This window comes from Rhinolophus ferrumequinum, chromosome 12 (genome assembly GCF_004115265.2).
Source record: "Rhinolophus ferrumequinum isolate MPI-CBG mRhiFer1 chromosome 12, mRhiFer1_v1.p, whole genome shotgun sequence".
NCBI lineage: Eukaryota > Metazoa > Chordata > Mammalia > Chiroptera > Rhinolophidae > Rhinolophus > Rhinolophus ferrumequinum.
In genome coordinates this window covers 8,646,596-8,667,456 of record NC_046295.1, presented here as the reverse complement: position 1 = coordinate 8,667,456, position 20,861 = coordinate 8,646,596, and the positions used below count along the sequence as shown (strand labels likewise).

Sequence of the window (20,861 nt, the reverse complement as noted above, 5' to 3'; positions counted from 1 at the left end):
ATTTTGATGTAACATCAGAATAAATTAATTTTTATAATGTTGGTTTAAAACTTTCTCATAAGGATACTCAAGCTGACATCCACAAAGGTCATTCCTGATTGTGCTGTGAAGGTTATTTAGCAATGAAATTTGGGTGATGGCCCAAAGTTTTAAGTCCTGCTATTGAATTTTATCTTAATCTTTGGATGCTTGATATAAGTATATACCAACTAGACCGACCAGTAGGAGCAGTTCTGCAATTTGTCCCAGTGTTTCTCTAGATGAGAACAGAAATATGTTTATAATTAGATTAAGATAACTGCTTGAGAATGCAGTAAATTTGGTTTAAGTTACTAATTCACTTACAGATACTTTGAGTACTTTCTCTAACTAAAGCATTACCCGTTAGATTTTAGCTATAAAACTGTTAACAATATCTGTTTTCAGTTTGTTTTAAAAATTTAATCCATATTTTTTTCCTCTCCTCCTCTTTTCCTTTATCTACCTACTTCCCTGTCTATCCACCCATCGCCCCACGCGCCCGTCTATGTGTTACAGGAAACAGTACTCCTTGAACATCATTGCCAGTGTCATTGCCATCATTCTCGGTGCTTTCCTAGCAGCGGGGTAAGACTTTGGACAGTTTGTGCTCAATAACTTCTTTGTGTCTTTGACAATAGGCTCAGCCCCGTCTTTGTCTTTCATTTTCCATCTGGCTACAGTTGAGTCGAGCAGCCTGGAGACAAATCTGTTGATGTTAGTGGAATCCCCATGTGTTCCTATGAAAGTCAAACTGGATTCCAAGTTGGCAAGAACATTTCTGAGAATATATAAAGAGAGTGTTTTAAGATATGAATATTGCTTTTCTTCATAAAAAGGAGTGAACTGTTTACTTTTATTAGTGAATGTTTGTCTTTGATATAAAAAGTTTACTTGCAAAGTTCTTAGGCATTTGATCCAGAAGGATAACAGATTTATAAAGCTCTTGTATGCTGATTTGGTTTGTCATCCTGTGACGCCTTACGAATCAGTATTTCCGAGGGCGGAATACTCCTGTTGAATGTATTTGTGTGTTTGGGACATGAGCCAACACTAGTGCATGACTACTGTCTTATTCACTAAATGCAAGACACGGAATGAGGACTCTAAGTTTCCATCTGAAAGCAGGCATTCAGACTCCTATCTTTTATTGCATGGTGGTTATAGCATGTGTGCAGTTACATTGCCTGGATTCAAAACTTAGCCTTGCCCCTGTCGGCTGTTTCTTAGCCTCTCTGTGCCTCAGTTTCCTCATCTATAAAGTTAAGATGATAACAGAAAAGAAAAACCTACTTGAATGATGGGAAGAAAGAAAAAAGTTTGGAGGAATTCCAGTTAAACTAGTTCCCTTAACGCATTTAGAAACAAGTTCTGGATCATTAATTGCAAATTAAATAAGGGGGTATGCTACAGAGCCAGGATGCCTGGGATCTTATTCAGGTCTCCTCACTTACGAGCTGGATAACCAGGGACAAGCTATTCAATTTCCCCGTGCCCCAGTTATTTCAACTATACAGTAGAGATTAGAATAGCATCCACCTAATAGGGTCCTTGTGAATAATAAACTAGTGTTCACAGTAGTGTGTGACCAAGGTCAACAAAAACAGATAGAGTGTCTCCTATATGCCAGACAGACAAGAATCCATGCCTTCATGGAGCTTCCATTCTAGTTGGTGGACAGACAATAACCAAAAGAAATAGACTTAAAAATATAGCACACCAAGTGGTGACAGACAATAATAACTGTTTTATTATTATAAATGTGTTTAGGCCCCTGCCTAGACCAAGGATTATTATCGATATTTTCATCTGTACCTGAGACCCAGTCCTAGCTGGGGCTGAGTTCAGCTCCTTGAAAGCTGGCCTCTTTGGTTTCAGCACTGTGTTTTATGCCTCCGGTATGGCACTTACAGCCTCTTTTGCTCATGAAGACTTTTGCTCAAACAAAATCATGTGAGTAAAATAGCTAAGAAAGGGAGGTGCTCTGTTGAAAGTGCCTCCCCCACCACACAGTGCTCTGGAGTCTCCCCTGGGCAGCCTCTCCCTTCTAGCTTTCTTAGAGCTCAATTTGAAAACCACTGACTTAGAGCCAGTTGAAGACTGGCTTATAAAATGGTTTATAAAAATGCCTGTAAGTCTTTGGTGAGAAATGGCACTTCAGATGCTGTATGTGTGGAGGCACCTTTTCAGAACCAGTTATAGAAATTCAAGTCATATTTAACATATATGATAGTCTAACGAGCTGGAAGGACAACTGGTGTTTCCTAAAACATCTAACTTTTACTCAAGAGCAAATTTGGAATAGTAATTCTCGGCTTTCCCCTTCCTCAACACGCACAGAACGGATGGCATCCTGCTGGGTGACAGGTACAGTTCTTAGCTAGAGGCCAGCTGTGACCCCACCCTTCTCTCCTCTCACCAAAACTTATCCAAATGCATGTAATTGTAGAACGGACTCAGTTGGATGAGCCAGTTTCTGCTGCTGTAACAAACAGCCCCCACATCTCGCTGGTTTAACATGCCATGTATCTTCTGCTCATACTACGATGCAAACCAACACCAGTTAAAACTGTGTGAGTGCTCTGCTCAGTGTAGCTATTCAGGGATCCAGGTTGATGAGACCCTGCCTCAGGGGGGCTTCCTTACTCATCCAGTGCATGTGGGGAAGTGTGCACTGGCTTTGCACGCTGTTGCCCAGAAGTGACAAATGTCACTTCCTCTTACATTTTATTTGCCAAAGTAAGTCACATATCCAGAAAAAGTTGAAATAGAGTGTCTGTGAATAGCCCTGAATGACAACAACAAGGGTTAATTGCGAACCTGCTTATTTATAAACAAGTAAATGCCTCCCAAACTTCTGTGCTTTCACTACTGGCCTAAACAAATGATGGTAGGAACTCCTGCACCGCTCTTTCCCAGTGGGAGGAGACCTGAGAACTCTGGGAATTTCCCTCAGGCTTTCTGAGGAAGTGAGTAACGTCTCCTTTCCATTCCTCTAGAAGCCTGGCTTGTTTGCTTATTCAACTCTTTGCCATTTTAGGGAACTGCCAACTTTTAAGCTCTGAGCCAAATGTGCGCAGGCAAGAGATTTGGAGAACTCTTATTTTGAGAGATTCTATTTTTGTGAGTGAGCCAGAGAATTCTGGTCTATGATGGTCTAAAATTAATTTACATTCTCACACATACATTTGTAGATAATAATGCCAGTGGAAGCCTCACATAGAATCTGGTTTAGATTCTGATTTTGATGCAATTATTACCTCTCTCTACATCCTTCCCTTTGGCTAGAAATAATCTTATTTTGATATTGAGGAGGATTGGGATATGCTGCTCCAAAATATGCTGCTTTGGCATAAGCATTATTCTGAGCTGAATGCAGTTGAGAATCAACAGATGTAAGAATTCTCTGTTTTCCCGTTTCTGCCTAAAAGCAGACCATAAATTTCCTTTTGTGAAGGTGTTCCACACTCCTGTACCAGGAATAGGAAGGCAGTTCTTAACACTAGGGGTGGAGAGTCAGCACCAAGATGAGTCTGCATCAGCAGACCTTCCTAAAATCACCTTTGCCTTCCATTCATTTTCCCCAGATACTTCATAGTCCCTTTCCTGTAATTTATTTGTTCCTTAAAACCCAAACCCTCTTCTTTGTTAAAATGGTATATAAGCCCCAGAGTTTAATAGTTTATTTGAGTATCACTTCTCTTTGAACTCCTTACTACAATTTGTGTGCCTTTTTTCCTATTAGTCTGCCTTTTGTCAGTTAAATTTGCAGGCCCCCAGTCACTGAACCTAAGAGGGTAGAGGAAACCTCCCTGACAATGTACATTTATGAATTATGACATGGGTCTGGTAATGTCTGCAAGGTCAGCTGCAGGTGGATGAATCATATCGTGCCTTAGCTGTTATTCTCTCTCTCCTCCCTATGCCTTATCCCCCCGAACATTTTTATATGAGTGTTATTTATTTAGAGTGGAAATTAACGAGAAGATGTTTCAAAAGAATGGCAATCAGGGAGCCTTAGAGGAGTTGCAGAGAGGAAAAGATCCCTGCTTTGCCTTTTTGCTGGACAGGGTATTGGGGGTGCTGGTGGATGACGTGGCTGGGCAGCAGATGGAAGTGTCAATTCCTCAAATAACCTCTCCTACTCCAGTCACTGCCCAGCTGTCCCCCAGGGCTGTACCCTCGGGATGGCTCTGTTTGCCACAATAAGCGAAGCCACTGGCTGTGTTGGACAAATCACTCCCCTTAGAAAAGCAGGGCACACCAGTTATTACCCCAATTTATCAGTTAGTGAAAGAAAGGGCTTTGTAGTTAAATGAAGATGGTTAATGTCCCTCTGGTTTTAAGCCATTCATGATTGAGCTGAAGCCACCTGATGGCCTGGTTTTGTTTTTCTCTGGAGGCAAAGCAGAGGAATTAACCATTCACCACCATTGAGGAGGAAAATACGCCAGAGCAAGGTAGTTACTAGCATCACAAACGGATTTGATTAGGGAAAGATGAAACAGGCAGACTTTAAGGCCAAGTTGTGAGTTTCTGAATAATCATCCTCTTTTGTGTTCTCCCTCCCAGTTCTGACCTTGCTTTTAACCTGGAAGGCTATATTTTTGTATTCCTGAATGATATCTTCACAGCAGCAAATGGAGTTTATACCAAACAGAAAATTGACCCAAAGGTACCAGATCTTCACGCTTGTCTATGGCTTTTAGGCTTTTTCATCTGGCCCCCTGAAATAACAGGAAAAAATAAAATGCATTTGTAATGTTGGCATGTAATTTAATTTACATAATATGATCTACAAATCACTAATTTCTATTTAATGATCTTGTCTTTATAGTTTCTTATTACTTCTTGTCTACTGAAGTTTTGGGTGAAAACTAGATAGGAAGGGAAAAGATGCCACTATTTTTGGTACAGAGTCAATATATAAAAAGGGGATTATTTTGAAAGGCAAATTAAAATGAAAAAGTTTTTTTTTTTTTTTTTTTTTTTTAACCGTCATCATCAGTGACCAAGGACATGTCGGGTATTCTGAGAGCACCTCCAGCTTGAGAGTCTGGAGATGTGGGTTACAGATCAAAGCTTGCTCTTTGCTGGTCATTGTGACTTTGAGGCTTCACTTCTCCAAATCTCAGTTTTCTCATCTGTGGAATGAGATGATTGGAGTGGATTAATTTATAAGATCCTGTCATGCAGTAACTGCCTCTCACTGTCCTGAGGGGCTGGTGGGCAGATGAGCTTTTCTTCTGAGTTGCTGCCTCCAAGTGGAGCCCCCCCAGCCCTCACCCCCACCCCCGCTGTTCCGGAAGCTCCCAAGGATGAGCTAGACATACGTTTCTTTGTTTCAAGTTCTTTGTGTTGCGTGACGGGTTCGCTCTGATGGACAGGCTATTTCTATAAGCTGTTCTTTAACAGCACCGTTTTTTTTGGTTGTTGTTTTTTTTCTGTGCAGCCATTTGTTTTTTAATAGTGGCAGTTTTACAAAAACAGGTTTGTTGCCTTTTGAGAATCACAATATGTCACTTTCCTTTATGGAAAGTGGTGGAGAAGTGGTGTAGCCACTTTAATGAAAAGTAAATTTATGCAAGATTAGAAAATGAGATACCCGGTGTTTTAACCCTGCTGTTCTTTAATAGAAAGAACAGATGTTTTTAAGGAGTTCTGTTTATATTAACATTTTTAATGTTCTTTATTTTGTTCCAGATTTCCCATTTTGAATGGCATGCTTTCAAAAAAAATTAGGATGTTAGAGATGGGTGGGACCTCGGAGGCCATCCATCTCCACTCATTTTATCTGTCGTTTTTGTGTAAAACAAATGTTTTTTTCTGAGGTCACAGTATACTTGAAATGAAGCATTTTACATCAGAAATGTGCTAAAATATTCCATACAGAGTTGGTCAGTATGCATAGTCTGACTCTGCATACATACATGGTTGTATAAATGGCTCCAGGGAATCTGATGCTTCATGTTTCTAGAATCAAATGGAGTTTTCATTGTTTTTGCAGGAACTAGGGAAATATGGAGTGCTTTTTTACAATGCCTGCTTCATGATTATCCCAACCCTTATCCTTAGTGTCTTCACCGGAGACTTTCAACAGGTGAGCGGATGACAGTTATTATGTAGCAGTCTTTTACAATTTTAATATTAACCTTTGGTACTCACTGAAATAAAAAAGTGTAAAGGTAACTAGGATTCCATGAAAGCAAGATGTTTGATATCCCCAGCAATACCTTTGGCTCTCTCCTTTCATTGGCATTTACTGTTAGACACGTGGGAAGTGACAGGAAGTTGTCACAAGATCTCTGGACTGGAACCTTTTTGGAAAGCAACAATAAAAATCTGAGTTTGAGTCTCACTAACCTTGGCTGATGTGGAGAGCCTGGGAAAACTACTTAATGTAGAAGGGGGTTTTGATTTTTTTTTATAAAGAACTTTTTTTTTTTAAAAGATTTTATTGGGGGAGGGGAACAGGACTTTATTGGGAAACAGTGTTTACTTCCAGGACTTATTCCAAGTCAAGTTGTTGTCCTTTCAATCTTAGTTGTGGAGGGTGCCGTTCAGCTTCAAGTTGTTGTCCTTTTCAGTCTTAGTTGTGGGAGGGCGCAGCTCAGCTCCAGGTCCAGTTGCTGTTGCTAGTTGCAGGGGGCCAAAGGACGCGCTCCCATCAACTGAGCCATCCGGGAGGCAGCTCAGCTCAAGGTGCCTTGTTCAATCTTAGTTGCAGGGGGCACAACTCACCATCCCTTGCAGGACTTGAGGAGTTGAACCGGCAGCCTTGTGGTTGAGAGCCCACTGGCCCATGTGGGAATCGAACCAGCAGCCTTATGGCGTTAGGAGCACGGAGCTCCAACTGCCTGAGCCACTGGGCCGGCCCCCATTTGCCCCTCTTATTCTCCAATGACCATTTGAAGCGCAAGGCACATTACCTCATCCCTCGCTCAGAATATTTTATATATCTAATCCCTCTTCCTATCTCTGAACCTCTCATGTATGTGGGATCTCTGACTCTCTCATATATGTGGGGTGCCCATACATACAGATGTATTAAACATGGTTATTTTCTCTTGTTAACCTGTTTCATGTCTATTTGATTATCAGGCCAGCCAAAAGAACCTTGAGGGTAGAGGAAAGTTTGTTCCTCCCCCACAACTGAATTAGGACAAACTTCTTCCAGTTGGTCACTTTTAACCATGGCTGCCTCCATCTTAGATTGTTAACCAGATACAATAAAGAAGCAAATTTCTGTACATAGGTGTGTTAGTCTGCAATATAAAATTGCATTTTACTTGCCAAGTTTGGTTTGGTTGTACTGGAAGTTCACTGATGAATTAGAGCGAGATGTTAACTTCTCTTATCAGTGGAAGGAGCACTTTGATGAGTCAGTTTTCCTGGCTGACTGGCGAGGGTCAGAGATTATGTTAGAACTCAGTGTGTGAGTCTCTGCACTGGGGGTTTTACTCCTGGACTTTGGACTTGCAGTCAGTAGGTCTGCTCACAGCACCTCGACTCTATCTCTGATTAACAGTCAGTAACTGTTAACAAATTTGGCCCCTGGAAAGCACTCAGTGGGTGAATTTTCTTTAGTCATTTGAATCATTGAATCATAGGTCCAAAGTACATTTTTTTAAATTATTATTTATTTATTTATTAAACTTAAAAAATTTTCAATTACAGTTGACATACAATATTGTGTTAATTTCAGGTATACAATATAGTGATTAGACATTTATATAACTTATAAGTCTAGTACCCACCTGACACCATACGTAGTTATTATAGTATTATTGACTATATTCCCTATACTGTGCTTTACATCCCCGTGACTGTTTTTATAACTGGCAATTTGCCAAAGTACATTTAGTGTATTACTGTTGATGAATAGGGATAAATAATAGGACTTTTTTCTGATTAAAAAATCCATAAATGCATGGGATGAGTGTGTTTGGAGCGAGGGGGCATATTTTGGGGGAGATTGATGGCAGTGTGTCTTTTACTGTAATAAATTATTTTTTATTTAAACATTCACCATATTTTTTGATGACACCCCGTATTCTATTGACCACTAATTGGAGCCAACTCAAAATTGATCAGGTGACCAAAGTAAGATAAGCCTGTGTAATCTAAGCATGTTCATTTATATTCTTTGTTTTCTTTAATGAAATGCCTGTTCATCAACTTTATAAATTCAATCCTGTGCGTACCTAAGTATTAGCCATTTGGTGCCACGTAGATGGGTTGTATTTTGTATTCTGTAGCCCAGGTTGAGTTTCATGGGATAAGAGATAAAGGGGAAGGAGCTCTTATCTGAAATCATTGGGAATTGTAGTGTGATCTGGGCTGACAATTGGTAATCTGGGTGTGTGAGCATCAGTTTGTCATTTTATTTCTCAAAGTGTATTCTGCCCAAATGCAAGTTAGTATGAGAGATTCATGGCTGGGATCTAAGATAGTACTGGCAATTGGTTTTCAAATCATCCTTGAACAAAATGACCCAGTGGAGATTTTGCTCCTGGTTAAGTGGTAAAACCAGGCTGGAATTGGCTCTCTGAAAATTGTTCTGAATTCAATTTGTGTGTAAACAGGTACCATGGACTTTTAGTCCATTTATGTTTACTAGCTGTGTTTTAAGTTGGAAAATATTTTTTTACTTTGTCTTTTTAGATTATATCTATAGTTTATACTTTGAAATAATTACCCAGTCTTATCTTTCAGATTGTAACTGAGTGTATATTGTTCAATGCAGTTACTTCTGGTGCTAATACCTAACTAACTCTGAGGGCCACCTGGTGATTTAGGAAAGTAGTTTTGCATGAGCTTCTAATACATGTGCCATTCAGATATTTCAGAAGCAAGTGTAAACTAATAGACACATATATCAATCCTTTGGCCACATTTGTTAACACAGGTTGTGTGTTGGCTGACCACTGGCCTGTTCTATTGTCAGTTTTCTTCATTTATTGTGTAAATTGTCCAATGGTCCATTAAAAAACTGTAATATGCGGAAAAAAAATCCATAAATGCAAAAATGAAAAAGATTCACACTCCAACATATTTTTATAATAATAAGAGTAAAGGAAGAAGTGTTTGATTATTTTCTGTTTTAAAATAAATGCCATGCTATGTTATTTTTTAAAATGTTACCTGCACAGCCTTATCATTATTAAAGAAACAAAATAAAACTAAAATCTGTCAAAATTTAAGTTGGCGAAGAATCCAAATGTTTTTATGAAAATTATTCTGTTGCCCTCAATGGTTTATGTGGTATCAGGAATATATAGCTTTTATTTACTGTTTTCATAAATACTTGCAGTTCTTTGAGTGCATAAATGTTTTCCTACCCTTGGTTTAAAGTTTGGGGCGTATGGTTTTCACTTATTCCCATTTTTATTTGACTTTCAGACAGAGTGTTTACCAGAGTTTTTGTTTGGTTTTGATCTTTGGCCCTGGTATCAACTGTCAGATGGTTTCTGCCTCTTTGATTGGCTTGGGGCTTGGCAAAATGACAGATTTATACTCATTGTATTTTTTCTTTCACAAGCATTTAAAAAAAAAGTTTTAAGATGGAACCTTTCAAGCCTATGCAGAAGGAGAGAGAATAGTATAACAAACCCCATGTATCCAGCAACCAATTACAGCAATAAATTAACATTTAATATGATTCTTTTTGATAAGAGAGGTGGGTAAAGTCTTACTAATGAAACAAGGACAATAAAGTGTGACAAATTTGTGCTAATCAGACAAGAGAATTCCATTTTAATTGGTTTAAAAAATTTGAATTATAAACTTAAGATTTAAATAACTTTAAACATATTAAGTTACTAAAACTTGGCTAACAAAGTATTGCTTAACAGAAAGTGAATAGAACTTATATTTAATCACGTTTTGCAGCACATACTTATGTGTAATCTTGAATCACCTTAAAATCAGTTTTGGAGGCAGCAAGGGATACATCATGAATAAAAGACTCCTTTTTATTATTATCTATCATTTCAAGAGGAATAATTTTATTTTCTCAGCTAGGGACTAAGAGCAGAAACTGAGTCTTAAACTTCTCTGTCTACCAATACCTCTACTGAATTACTTTATGGCTTTGTAAATAGCAAATAACTATTTATTTGTTCACGATACTTCCTAAGCATTTACACATTCTTGAAAGCATTTTATGAATTTAAAGTTTTTCGTAGTCTTGCCAACATTATTAATTTTATAATAAACTTTTTTCTAACCTAACCCTGAATTTGTGTCTACAATTTTAGTAAAGATTTAATGATATCCACAGTAACAATAGCTCTTCTTTGACTCTTGCCACCTGCAGGGCTCGAAACAATTTCATTAAATCCTCACATTGGTCTTTTGACAAAGTTTAAAAAATAATCCTCACATTGTAAAATGAACCTGAGGTTCACAGAGGAAAAATAATTTGCCCAACAAAGCACAACTGATATTACCTTCGATTTTTTAAATTGTATTTTTTGTTTGGGAGAGTAGTTCCTGTACTAAATAAAATACACAATTTGGTAAAACCAATAGATTTAAATTGCAATATTACTAATCTAATCATTTGTTTTCTTTCTTTTTGATAATAGGCTACTGAATTTAACCAATGGAAGAATGTTCTATTTATCATACAGTTTCTTCTTTCCTGTTTTTTGGGGTAAGAAACCATAAATAAGTACAAGCTTTGGTCTATGGTATCTCCTAACAAGTGAAATCAAAATATACGATCTGTCTGCTCTGTTCTGTCAAAATCCCTTTGTTTGTGCTTCTCCAGTTTTCTTTGGAAAGAATCCATGCAGAGGAGAGGACTATGACCCATGCTGAATGTCACATTGTACTCCAAAATGATGTTGCCTATTGATTCCTGAAAGTTAGTTTGAGGTTAGCTGACATGTCAAATTCAGTACTGTGTCGTCTTTCTCATAATTACCCAAGTTTCCCAAGATCCCCACCTCACATAAATATGTGAAAATGACAACCGTTTTCTGTAGTGCTGCACCTGCTATATTTAGGGAAATTTCTGAGGAGAGATGTTGAGGCCATTTATACTGTCCAATAATTTTAGGCTTTTAATATTAAAATTTTCCTTAGGTCTGTCTTCCTGTCAGAGACCTTGCAGCTTGTGTTTTCTTTTTTTTGTGTTCCCCAAACTTGAGAATTCCTTTTCATGAATAGATAATATTATACATGCAAATAGTAAATTATCCAAAAGCTGCAAAAGAATGCACAGGGAACACAAGCCACCCTCATTCCTCCCTCCCTCTTTCCCCTTTATCTCCCTTCCTCCCTTCCTTTTTCCCTTTCTTTATTTTTTCACTGTTCCTTCTTCCCTGCCCTGCAACACTGCAGTTTTCCTCTCCAGAGACAATCACTGTTTGAAGTCTTTGGAGTGTCCTTTCTGGGCTGGGCTCCAGGTTTGCACAAGCACCTGTCTTATTCCATACAAAAGGGTCTTTGAATAATTGTCTCATGGAATTACTTATCAAAAGATTTTTCCTGTGAAGAAAGGTGAATTTCCCCCTCATTTTTTAAAACCATGAATACTACAATTTTAATTATGTGTAAATGAACTAAGACAACTCATGATCTCTTTGATCAACACTTAAATCTCAAACTGGATTATAATTATAGTAAGGTAGTCACATACAGTAAAAAATATTATGTATATCCTCCAATTCAGTAATTCTGTCTTTAGCTGTGTCTGATTGAATGTTTAACCTGTTGATGCAGTTTTTGATTTTAATAATTTTATATTTTATTTGTAAAAGTTTCACAATATTTTTCAAATGTATTTGCTTATTAACATTCTTTTATTGGTGATCTTTGTGACTGTAGCTTTTATTTTTTTAAATGTTACATGCATAGCTATTCTATATTTTGTGTCTGATGATTCCAATATCTGCAATTCTTGAGAATCTAAATATGTACTTTTTTGACTGCATATGTAGTTTGTAACTGTCATTATGGTTTGCTTTCTTGTGTGTTTGGTGACCTGTGACTGTGAGCATATTGCATAATCTTAATCAGTCCTGTGGGCTAAAGTTGGAAATTTGAGAAACTTTCCTATAGGAACAAATTAATTTTGCTCTAGCTGATAGCTAGGTGTTAGTCCTGACCGGGACAATGTCCGGCCTTTTTGAGGGCCTGGGATCCTGGGCTACCGTGGTCTTTTCCACCTGGAGTTTGACTGAAGGCCCAGGTTCCAGACAGTGCTGTTCTGTCATGGCCTCTGCTCTGAGGTCACCTGAGCCTGCTCCAACTGCCTGCGGCTCTGACCCTTGCCTGGCCCTGAATTCTTACTACTCTGTATCCAGTTCCCCCTCTTCCAAAAGGGGGATTTTGGACCACTATTGGTGCCTTTTCCAAGACTAACAATCTCTCAAATAATGTGTCCTTTCCAGGCATTGGCTATTCTGCAGTGCGAGAGTACTAAGTACTAAAAGTACTTAGGCAGCCATTGTTGGAAGCACAAGTTTAGTAAGAGATTTGTGGTTTCCCATTTGTTGACTGAGAACATTTCACTTTGAAAAGAAAAATAATCTAAGCCATGTTTGTGAGTTACCCTTTGTCAAACTATCTTTTTTTCTTCTCCAATTAAAAAAAAAAAAAAAAGAAAAATTCAACCCATAGCACACAAACTCAGACCAGCACCTTTCCCTGCATAAGCCCTGTGACAGCAGAGCCAAGTTTTAAAGTCTTTTCTCATGTTATTATAACTTGATGAGATACTGTTTTTGTTTTTGTTTTTCTTTCTTTCTTTTTTTTTTACTTGTACTTTACCACTTAACCACTCCATGAAGGAAATCAAGAAGTAAACCTTCTGCTACCAGCTGTTTTCAATGAGTGATGTGGTGAGGGCAGCGCTTAGATGTGAACTGTCACTCTCTGGTGCTTGGCTGTGAGAGGCTTGGCTCCATCTGTGTACAACTCCATGCATTGTTTTCCATTTAATGATGTGCTTCTTAGAAAACAAATGCTGTCTTGCTGAAAGTTCATAATATATTATTTTATTAGTAGTCACTTTGCCAATGAAAGTGTCCTAAAGGCCTAGAAATTATAAAGAAATCAATAAAAATGGTGAAATCATTAACATTTTAGGTTTCACCTAAATTTAAGGATGAAAACTTGGTAGGTCTCTGTTTTTTAAGTGGGTCTATTGAGGACACTAAAACCACGACACTCAAACAGTTAAGTGCCTGAACTCTGGAATCAGGTGGTCGGGGTTTGAATCCTGGCTTTGCCACTTATTAGCTCTGGGTCCTTGGACTAGTTATTTAACCTCTCTGAGCCTCAATTTCCTTACCTGTAAAATGGGAACTACTAGCTAAAGTATCTGATCTATAAGGTGGGGTTATGTGAATTGATTGAGTAAAGAGCTCTTAGATGAGTGCTAGATACATAGAAAATGCTCAATAAGTGTTAACTGTTATTTTTGTTGTTATTGTTAATATTTATATTTCTTGATGTCACTTTGGCTGTCCTCTTTTTACCTCAGACAGATTTGGTTCTACCTATAGCCATGGCTTCAATATTTTTTCTTCTGTTATGTGTGCTTTTACCTTCAGTGGTCAAGTTTTAATTCTGAAACTGCTGTAGACGGAAGCTTTAATTTGGGCATGGCGGATTTTTCAGAATACTGCTTTCTTGCATTTTCTCACTCAAAGGACACTATGAGTATCCTTCGTGGTAATAGACGCCATCAGAAGCTTCTGAGCGCATCCTTCGTTTTCAGAACGTCTGGTTCTGGGCTCAGGCTGTCCCTTCTCTCAGGGAGGTCTCAGGACTAATGCATACACATCCAACCCTTGACTGCAGAGGACTCTGACGCTCAGCTTTATCCTTATTTTCACTGCTTTCAAGTTTGTATTTCAAACTTGCTTTTTCCAACCACCAAACCTCTATTTCAAATTGAAAATATAATTAAAGATGATAACACTTTAAAAATGTATGTTAAAAGCCAATGGAATGGTGAAAAGGAGAGACTTTTAATTATTATTATTATACTCAGCTTTAAGAAATGCTATGCATTTGTAATCAGGAGTTCGTAAATAAAAGCATATGATGGAGTCAGATTGTGTCAGGAAGGTAACTGGATTGTGGGAGTTACGATAATTTAATGCAGGAGAAGGTAAAATATAGATGGGAATTCAAGTTGATGAGCTGGAATTTTAAAAAACTAGCTCTGTATCTCTTTGTAATCTTGCCAAGAAATGATAGGTTCTGGTTCCTTCATACCAGCGGCTGGCACCAGCCCCCAGGCCTCCGAGGCCATTATCCTGGACTGCTTCTGCCCCAGTAACGGCCCTTTAATCCCACTGAAACAGTAATACATTCCTTAATAAAAACACAAAAGTATCAAATTTCCCTACTCACAGGATGAAAATGTTCTGTTCTTTGAACTTTCGCTGATACTGCTGAGATGTAGCTTACAAGAGAAAACAGGATTCTGTGGATGTCTGGGCAGAGGTGTGATAGGACCTTTAGAGACGGCAGGTATTCCCGTCGTTTCCCAGCAAACCAAGTCTTAGTGTAAAAATCAGTGCTCTAGGAAGATTGACTGTATTTATATCATGACTTCAGCATCCTTGCATACTACTGAGGCCTGGGCTGGTGGGAATTCTCACCAGAGATGGACAAGACGAGAATTCTGGGAATTCTTTGAAACCTGGAATTATAAAAGAGTAATGTGCTGGGGTACCATTGTGGATGGTGGAAGGAGTGTAAAAGTGGCCTTTTATTATTTGAACATTTGGGTTGAATTTCTGTATATGTACGTGCATGGATTGGAAACCAGGAACAGCTTGTAAATGAGGTCATTTGAATTCTGTTTGTGACAGCCACAAGTGTGCCAGGCCAGCTTGGGTACCTCAGGTGTTTTGGTGTGTCATTTTCAGAAACAGGAAGAAAGTTTGAGCAGGGGCTCTGATCCAGGGGTTTCCACATGGGCACCTCCATCCCTTGGGCCCTATAATCCAAAACGTGTAGCTGGCATCTGCTATCTGAATAAATGTATATCACATGTATGTGCTATTATTTTTCAAATGTACACAGGTGATACATGATTTAAAAATGCAGAATGGCAAAAAGATACTGAGTATTTGCAATGCGTTTAAATTATCTTTTCATTTTATTAATCCACAGGTGCTAAAATAAAAACTGTCATGTGAAGGTTGACATTTTTGGTGTTAAACGTGGTGTGGTTTCCTTTGTACTGAGTTAATGGCGGTTCTTTTAGTTCCGAACCTTAGTTTTCGCTAAAGGACTGCATTGGTACTTATTTTCATATGGAAATACACTATATTTCTTAGGAAAAAATTTTTAATACATACTTTGATCTTCGTGGTTTTATATTTACCCCCTTTGGGGACACCTAGTGGTTATACTAAGAAGTGCAGCCTTTCTGTCTGGACGCCATGTGTTTATTACCTAGGAGGACTGCTGCTACTTCAGACACACCCGGGACGTTAGCGAGCAGGGCTTCTCCCCTGCTCAGCCCTGCTAGCTGGTGAGTGAATGTCCTAGTCGCCCACACTCATAAGTATTGGTATCTTAGATCCAAGTTATCTGCAAATTCTGAATGCAGGGCAAGGTGTTTTCACTAAAATGTAGTAAAATGTTGCATCATTGGAACCCCAGAGTAAGAATTTTTAAGCAAAAATGAAGAACATCCATGATTGTCCTGAGTTTAAGGCTCTACTCCAGCTGAGGAAGCCTGCTGGCAGCTTCTCTGTGTCCCCTACTTTGGGTTGGTCCTCTCCCCTGAGCTGTAATTTCCATTATTGTAGTAAACTCTGAGCTCCAGAGTAGCTGCTGGGGGTAATGTACTCTTACAACCCGGGCCCAGCAGAGCGGGCACTCAGTAATATCATGCTGAGTTTGGTAATCTTTTCATTTTATGCATGAATGGGATTATTTATAGTTCCTCAGGGCTCTAAATTAATAATGAATTTATTAAAATTGTAAAAATTAAAAAAACAGATTTTCTTAAGCCTTAATATATAAATACTTTTGCTCTGTTTATAAAGCCAGTAATTTTTGCATATACATGAGAATATTTACTTTCATTATTTGATTAATGGTTTAACTCAAATTTAACTGATTAAAATCTCCTAAACAATTTACTGTAAATTAGTCCCATTTACAACTTAGTGAATTAAAAAAAATTTAAACATTTTAAACTGTATTTACAAATGTGATTTACATGATCTTTTCCCCCAGTAATTCTAAGCTCTAATGAGGCCCTAGCAAAGCTAATGAGCCAGTGTTTTACACACTTAGGCAGCTCTTTGAAAAATCTAATAAACCAAACTTGGAAATGTGGTAAATCAGATTCTTTTAAACATTCAAGTACTGTATACCAACTTACTCAGATTCTCATACTCCTTTCAAATGAAAATTGCAAGTCTAATATCAATCGCACGTTTCACATTAAAACCACAAAGGCTGAGATGTTGGGTTCTCTAACTTATCAAATTGTTGTAATTACCTTAATAACAAAGACACATTATTCTGAAGATTACAAAATTTAGGATTGTAATTGAATTTATCCTTCAATTTTACAGTGGAGCTTGATGTACTTTATTTCTAATTTTTTTTTCTGTACCATTCCTGGTAATAAACACACTCAGGCCAAAAGCGGTTACTGTGCAGATTTATGATTCTGATTTTTGTTACTAACAATGAGAGATTTGGGCCTAGACCACGAACTGAGCACTAAATTCCCACGGGATTTGTCTCCCTAAGGCCAGGTGCACAGGCTAAGCCCCTTGTTGGTCTCTGGTTCCCTCTGCTCTGTCAGTGGGGGCATCCATGCTCCTGCCCTGCTAACTGGGATTTAGCTTTAAAATGCAACACATCTTATGCTCTCTCTGTACCTTTCCCGTTTAACCCTCAACAAGTTTTGATTGTTACCTCTTTCCATATTTAATCACTGATTTGGGTAGATTGTACTTTTTACCCCACTTTGGTTGAAGCTAATTTTCTTCACTACTTGATTGAAAGGAACGTATTTCTTTATCTCTGATTGGATTCTATATTCTTTCCTGGGTGTGTATATTTTTTTGTCTGGTGCTTGGTCACAATTCTGTAGTCATTTTATTGACAAATAAGTGTCAAAATACTGGTCAGTATTGAATCCTGTTGAATTAACTTTTTATAGGGTTCAGGAGTATTAGTGACACGGGCAGTCCACTCATTTCAGTCTCCTTTGTCCAAAGGCAGCAATCACTCCGTTGGTTTTCCTTTCTGACACCAGAGGTTGTCAGCGCTGGCTGCACAGCACAGTCATCTGTGGAGCTTTGATACTGCCGACAGCTGGGGCCCCACCTCAGACCAGTTGAAAGAGAGCCTGTTCTGGGCATCATTGCGTTCAAAGTGCACCAGCTGGTTCTGATGCCCAGAGAGGATCACAAACCAGTGTTGTGACATAGCTGTTAAATGAAAGGTTTCGGATGATTTTAAAAACCTCATTGTCCTTACCGCCTTTCCGAGGAAACACGAGTGGGAAAGGGGCAGGCACAATGAAACGGACATCTAAGGTAGAAAGTTTGGCGAATGCACGACCGGACCATTTTCCTGAAAAAAGTCAGAGTTAAAAAGGAGATGTGTCAAGATGCAGGTTACAGAATCTTCATGGTTTGTTTTTCTTTCTGATTTGTTTAAAGTACTCGTGCGTGGGTCACTCACTGACTCTTCACGAGAGGTGTGTTGTTATTACCCAGCCCTGTAAGGTACGCACTCCAGTGTTTGCTTCCTCGCCCAGGTTTCTGTTGATGTACTCCACGGTGCTGTGCAGCTACTACAACTCGGCCCTGACGACGGCGGTGGTTGGAGCCATCAAGGTAAGTGGGTCAGGCCTTGGGATGCACAGTCCCACTGGGGACTTGACTGTGAATCCAGTTTGTACGAAAGAAGCTTAGTTTCATTTTATTGTTAGCAGAGGTGGTAAGAATGGAGGCATGGGACAGTTTTCAGCTGCATCTCAGTGACTCCTTTTTATATCTGATCTAATTTGTAAGACAGAGAGTTAATTTAAAAAGGAGAACAAATTATGACTTTTAAATTGGGGGTAGTGGGAGGGGATGGGATGGGAAAAGGAAGTGGGAAAGCTGAAAAAAATTCCAAATTTCAGCAATTTGGTTCTCTGAGAGAATCTGCCAACTAAGAAAGAGAATCCTTGTGAAGAACTGTTTCAATCTAGGCATATGCTCAATTATAAGGTAATAAACTCATGGATTGGAGTGTGTGTGTGTGTGTGTGTGTGTGTGTATTTAAATATACCCAAGGAGTGAATAGGCGGGTAGGGGTGTTCTGAGTTCTCTTCTACAGTTGCTCTGTTTTTCTATTCACACGAACTCTTCAAGTGAGTAAGAAAAACTGCGAGCTTCCACAGTGGGCTTGTCTGTTGTCTGCCCAGAGGCCTCAGAACACACTGGACAGAGTACTGCTTGGAATTTATTGGATGTCTCTAATCTGTTCAAGTTTAGGATCAATATGACTAAAATTCACTACCCAGTGATGGTAAAGAGATGGGATCTGGAAAGCTGATTATAGCTCAGTTCTTACATCTTTTTCCTGTGTATGAACTGGAAGGGGGCATGAATAATGCAGTTTTCTGTGATTATCGTGTCATAGTTTACTTCATTTCTTACAAAGCCTTATGTAATTTTTTTTACTCATTCATTCAACATCCTGTGAACACTTACTATGTACAAGTCTGTGCAAAGTAACCCAAATATTTAGTTTCAGATTTCATCTTATACATGTGTTGCCTCCCTAAATCCTTTACTTTTAAAATGATGAATCCTGGGGTGTGGGGGTTGGGAGATGAGGGTAAAGGGGATCAAATATATGGTGATGGAAGGAGAACTGACTTTGGGTGGTGAACACACAATGGGATTTATAGATGATGTAATACAGAATTGTACACCTGAAATCTATGTAATTTTACTAACAATTGTCACCCCAATAAATTAAAAAAAATATATATATATTAAAAAAAAATGACGAATCCTCTCTTTTTCTGCAGAATGTATCCATTGCCTACATTGGGATGTTAGTTGGTGGAGACTACATTTTCTCTGTGTTCAACTTCGTAGGGTTAAATATTTGGTAAGTGGGATTTTTAAATGAAGTCGTTTTCACAAAATATGAATTTTTAGAAGTCTGATTAACATGTTATAAGTGAAAGAACAGTTGTTTTGACATTACAGTTTCTAAGATAATTTTACTTGAATCACTCAGTTCGTCTATTTTTATGACATACTCCCTCATGTAGATCATGAGGATGTGAGTAATGCAAATTCAAGCGACTGAGATCGGAATTTAATTCCTGTGTCTTCCTCACAGAAAAGTCCCTTAAGTTCTCTGTCTTCCTCTTGGGAAATGGACCTCATTAAACTTGTGCTCCATCACAATGCCATACGCTAAGGATATTGAGAGGAGTGACTAAGATATATTTAAAAGGCGGTTTGGGGTCCCAGACATGGGGACACTATTTTTAAGATAATAATGTATAGTTTATTCAGTAATAACCAAGTGCTTATTTTCTCTCTAAATTTCTGTATTAGATTTGCTCTACTCTTTTTTCTGCCCCAAAAGATTTGTAAAATGAGAGGGGTAATTTTTATCAAATAATCCACAAACTTGAGAAAACAGGGGGCTCAGTAATTCCCGACAAATTAAGTTGACTGTATTTATAAAGATGGCAGCAACTGCTGGTGGTACCACCTATGGGGTTTCTTTATTTTCACTCTTTTTTTCCTTCCTTTCAGCATGGCAGGGGGCTTGAGATATTCCTTTTTAACTCTGAGCAGCCAGTTAAAACCTAAACAACCTGTGGACGAAGAAAACATCCCTCCAGATTTGAAGAGTTAGACTCTGGGGCAGAATTGCAGACTGACCTGCAGTCGGGTGGGTGAGGGGGGATATTCTCAGAATGAAGAATGGGACTCGGGACCACCCCTCCTAGTTAAAGCAGGCACAGGAGTGTCTGCACAATGCAAAGAGAATCTACCTCACATGTCACTGCACATCGGAGCCATCATCGCCCTGAGAAATGTCTTCGGGCAGAGCCTTACCAGCTGGAAGGGAATCTTCTCAAAAAACATAAGCCATTGGTTCAAAGGATTGTTTCCAGGGGTCCTGAGTGGTCGGTTGTGCCTCCGAGTCTGTGCTGCTGTTCACTGGTACTGCGTGTGCTTAGGATGGGGTACAGGGTCGATGCTGTGAGGATGCTTATTTTTGTATCAGCACCTTCGCCTGACTTTTAAAGATCCCAGCCAAAGCAAAGTGCCAGTAAGAACACTTTTGCAGTTTAAACAGACACATCTTTATTTTCAATAAAATTAGCCAGTTAACTGCCAGTAGAGTTATCTGTTACCTTTGATTTTGTCTGACATGTTGGTATCTTTTCCTAATCATCGGAGTAAAATAAAAATAATTTATATGTCTGCCTCCTATTGTGATATTATTGTAGACAGGGAGAAAAACAGCAAGTCAGTTTTTTACTCTGCTCTCAAGGGTGATAATCTTTTGAAGGCTAGTGTTGGGAAACATTACAAAATAATTCAGTGGAACATACAAGACACAGTGTGCCCTGTCAAAGTAGGTCATATTGCTCTCCTCATCTCCCTGCAGGTTGTTCAGGGGGCGATGGAATTCAGATCAGGTGGACTTTAACCAAAGGTGTATTTCCTTCTAAGCCTGCCTAACCTCCCAGACCTGTGGTGTATGGGGCAGGAGCCTGGGTGATGGGAGTTATTACTCTCCCAATCAAGAAATGGGCCGTTCCCATCCAGGTGGTGGTGCAGGGTAGGGCCCCAGTCTGGTAAGAGGAGAGTCTG

At 38.8% G+C, this 20,861-nt stretch overlaps 1 protein-coding gene across 1 annotated transcript in view; it reads left to right on the top strand.

Moving 5' to 3' along the window:
* Positions 1 to 20,466, top strand: part of SLC35D2 (solute carrier family 35 member D2) — a 39,089-nt gene extending 18,623 nt beyond the window's left edge. The window contains exons 6-12 of the mRNA XM_033123612.1: positions 538 to 606; positions 4,591 to 4,693; positions 6,026 to 6,118; positions 10,608 to 10,675; positions 17,780 to 17,858; positions 19,046 to 19,128; positions 19,791 to 20,466. Of these exons, the coding sequence (XP_032979503.1) occupies positions 538 to 606; positions 4,591 to 4,693; positions 6,026 to 6,118; positions 10,608 to 10,675; positions 17,780 to 17,858; positions 19,046 to 19,128; positions 19,791 to 19,893 (598 nt within the window). The 3' untranslated portion in view covers positions 19,894 to 20,466. The remainder of the gene's footprint in view (positions 1 to 537; positions 607 to 4,590; positions 4,694 to 6,025; positions 6,119 to 10,607; positions 10,676 to 17,779; positions 17,859 to 19,045; positions 19,129 to 19,790) is intronic.
* Positions 20,467 to 20,861: the final 395 nt, after the last annotated feature.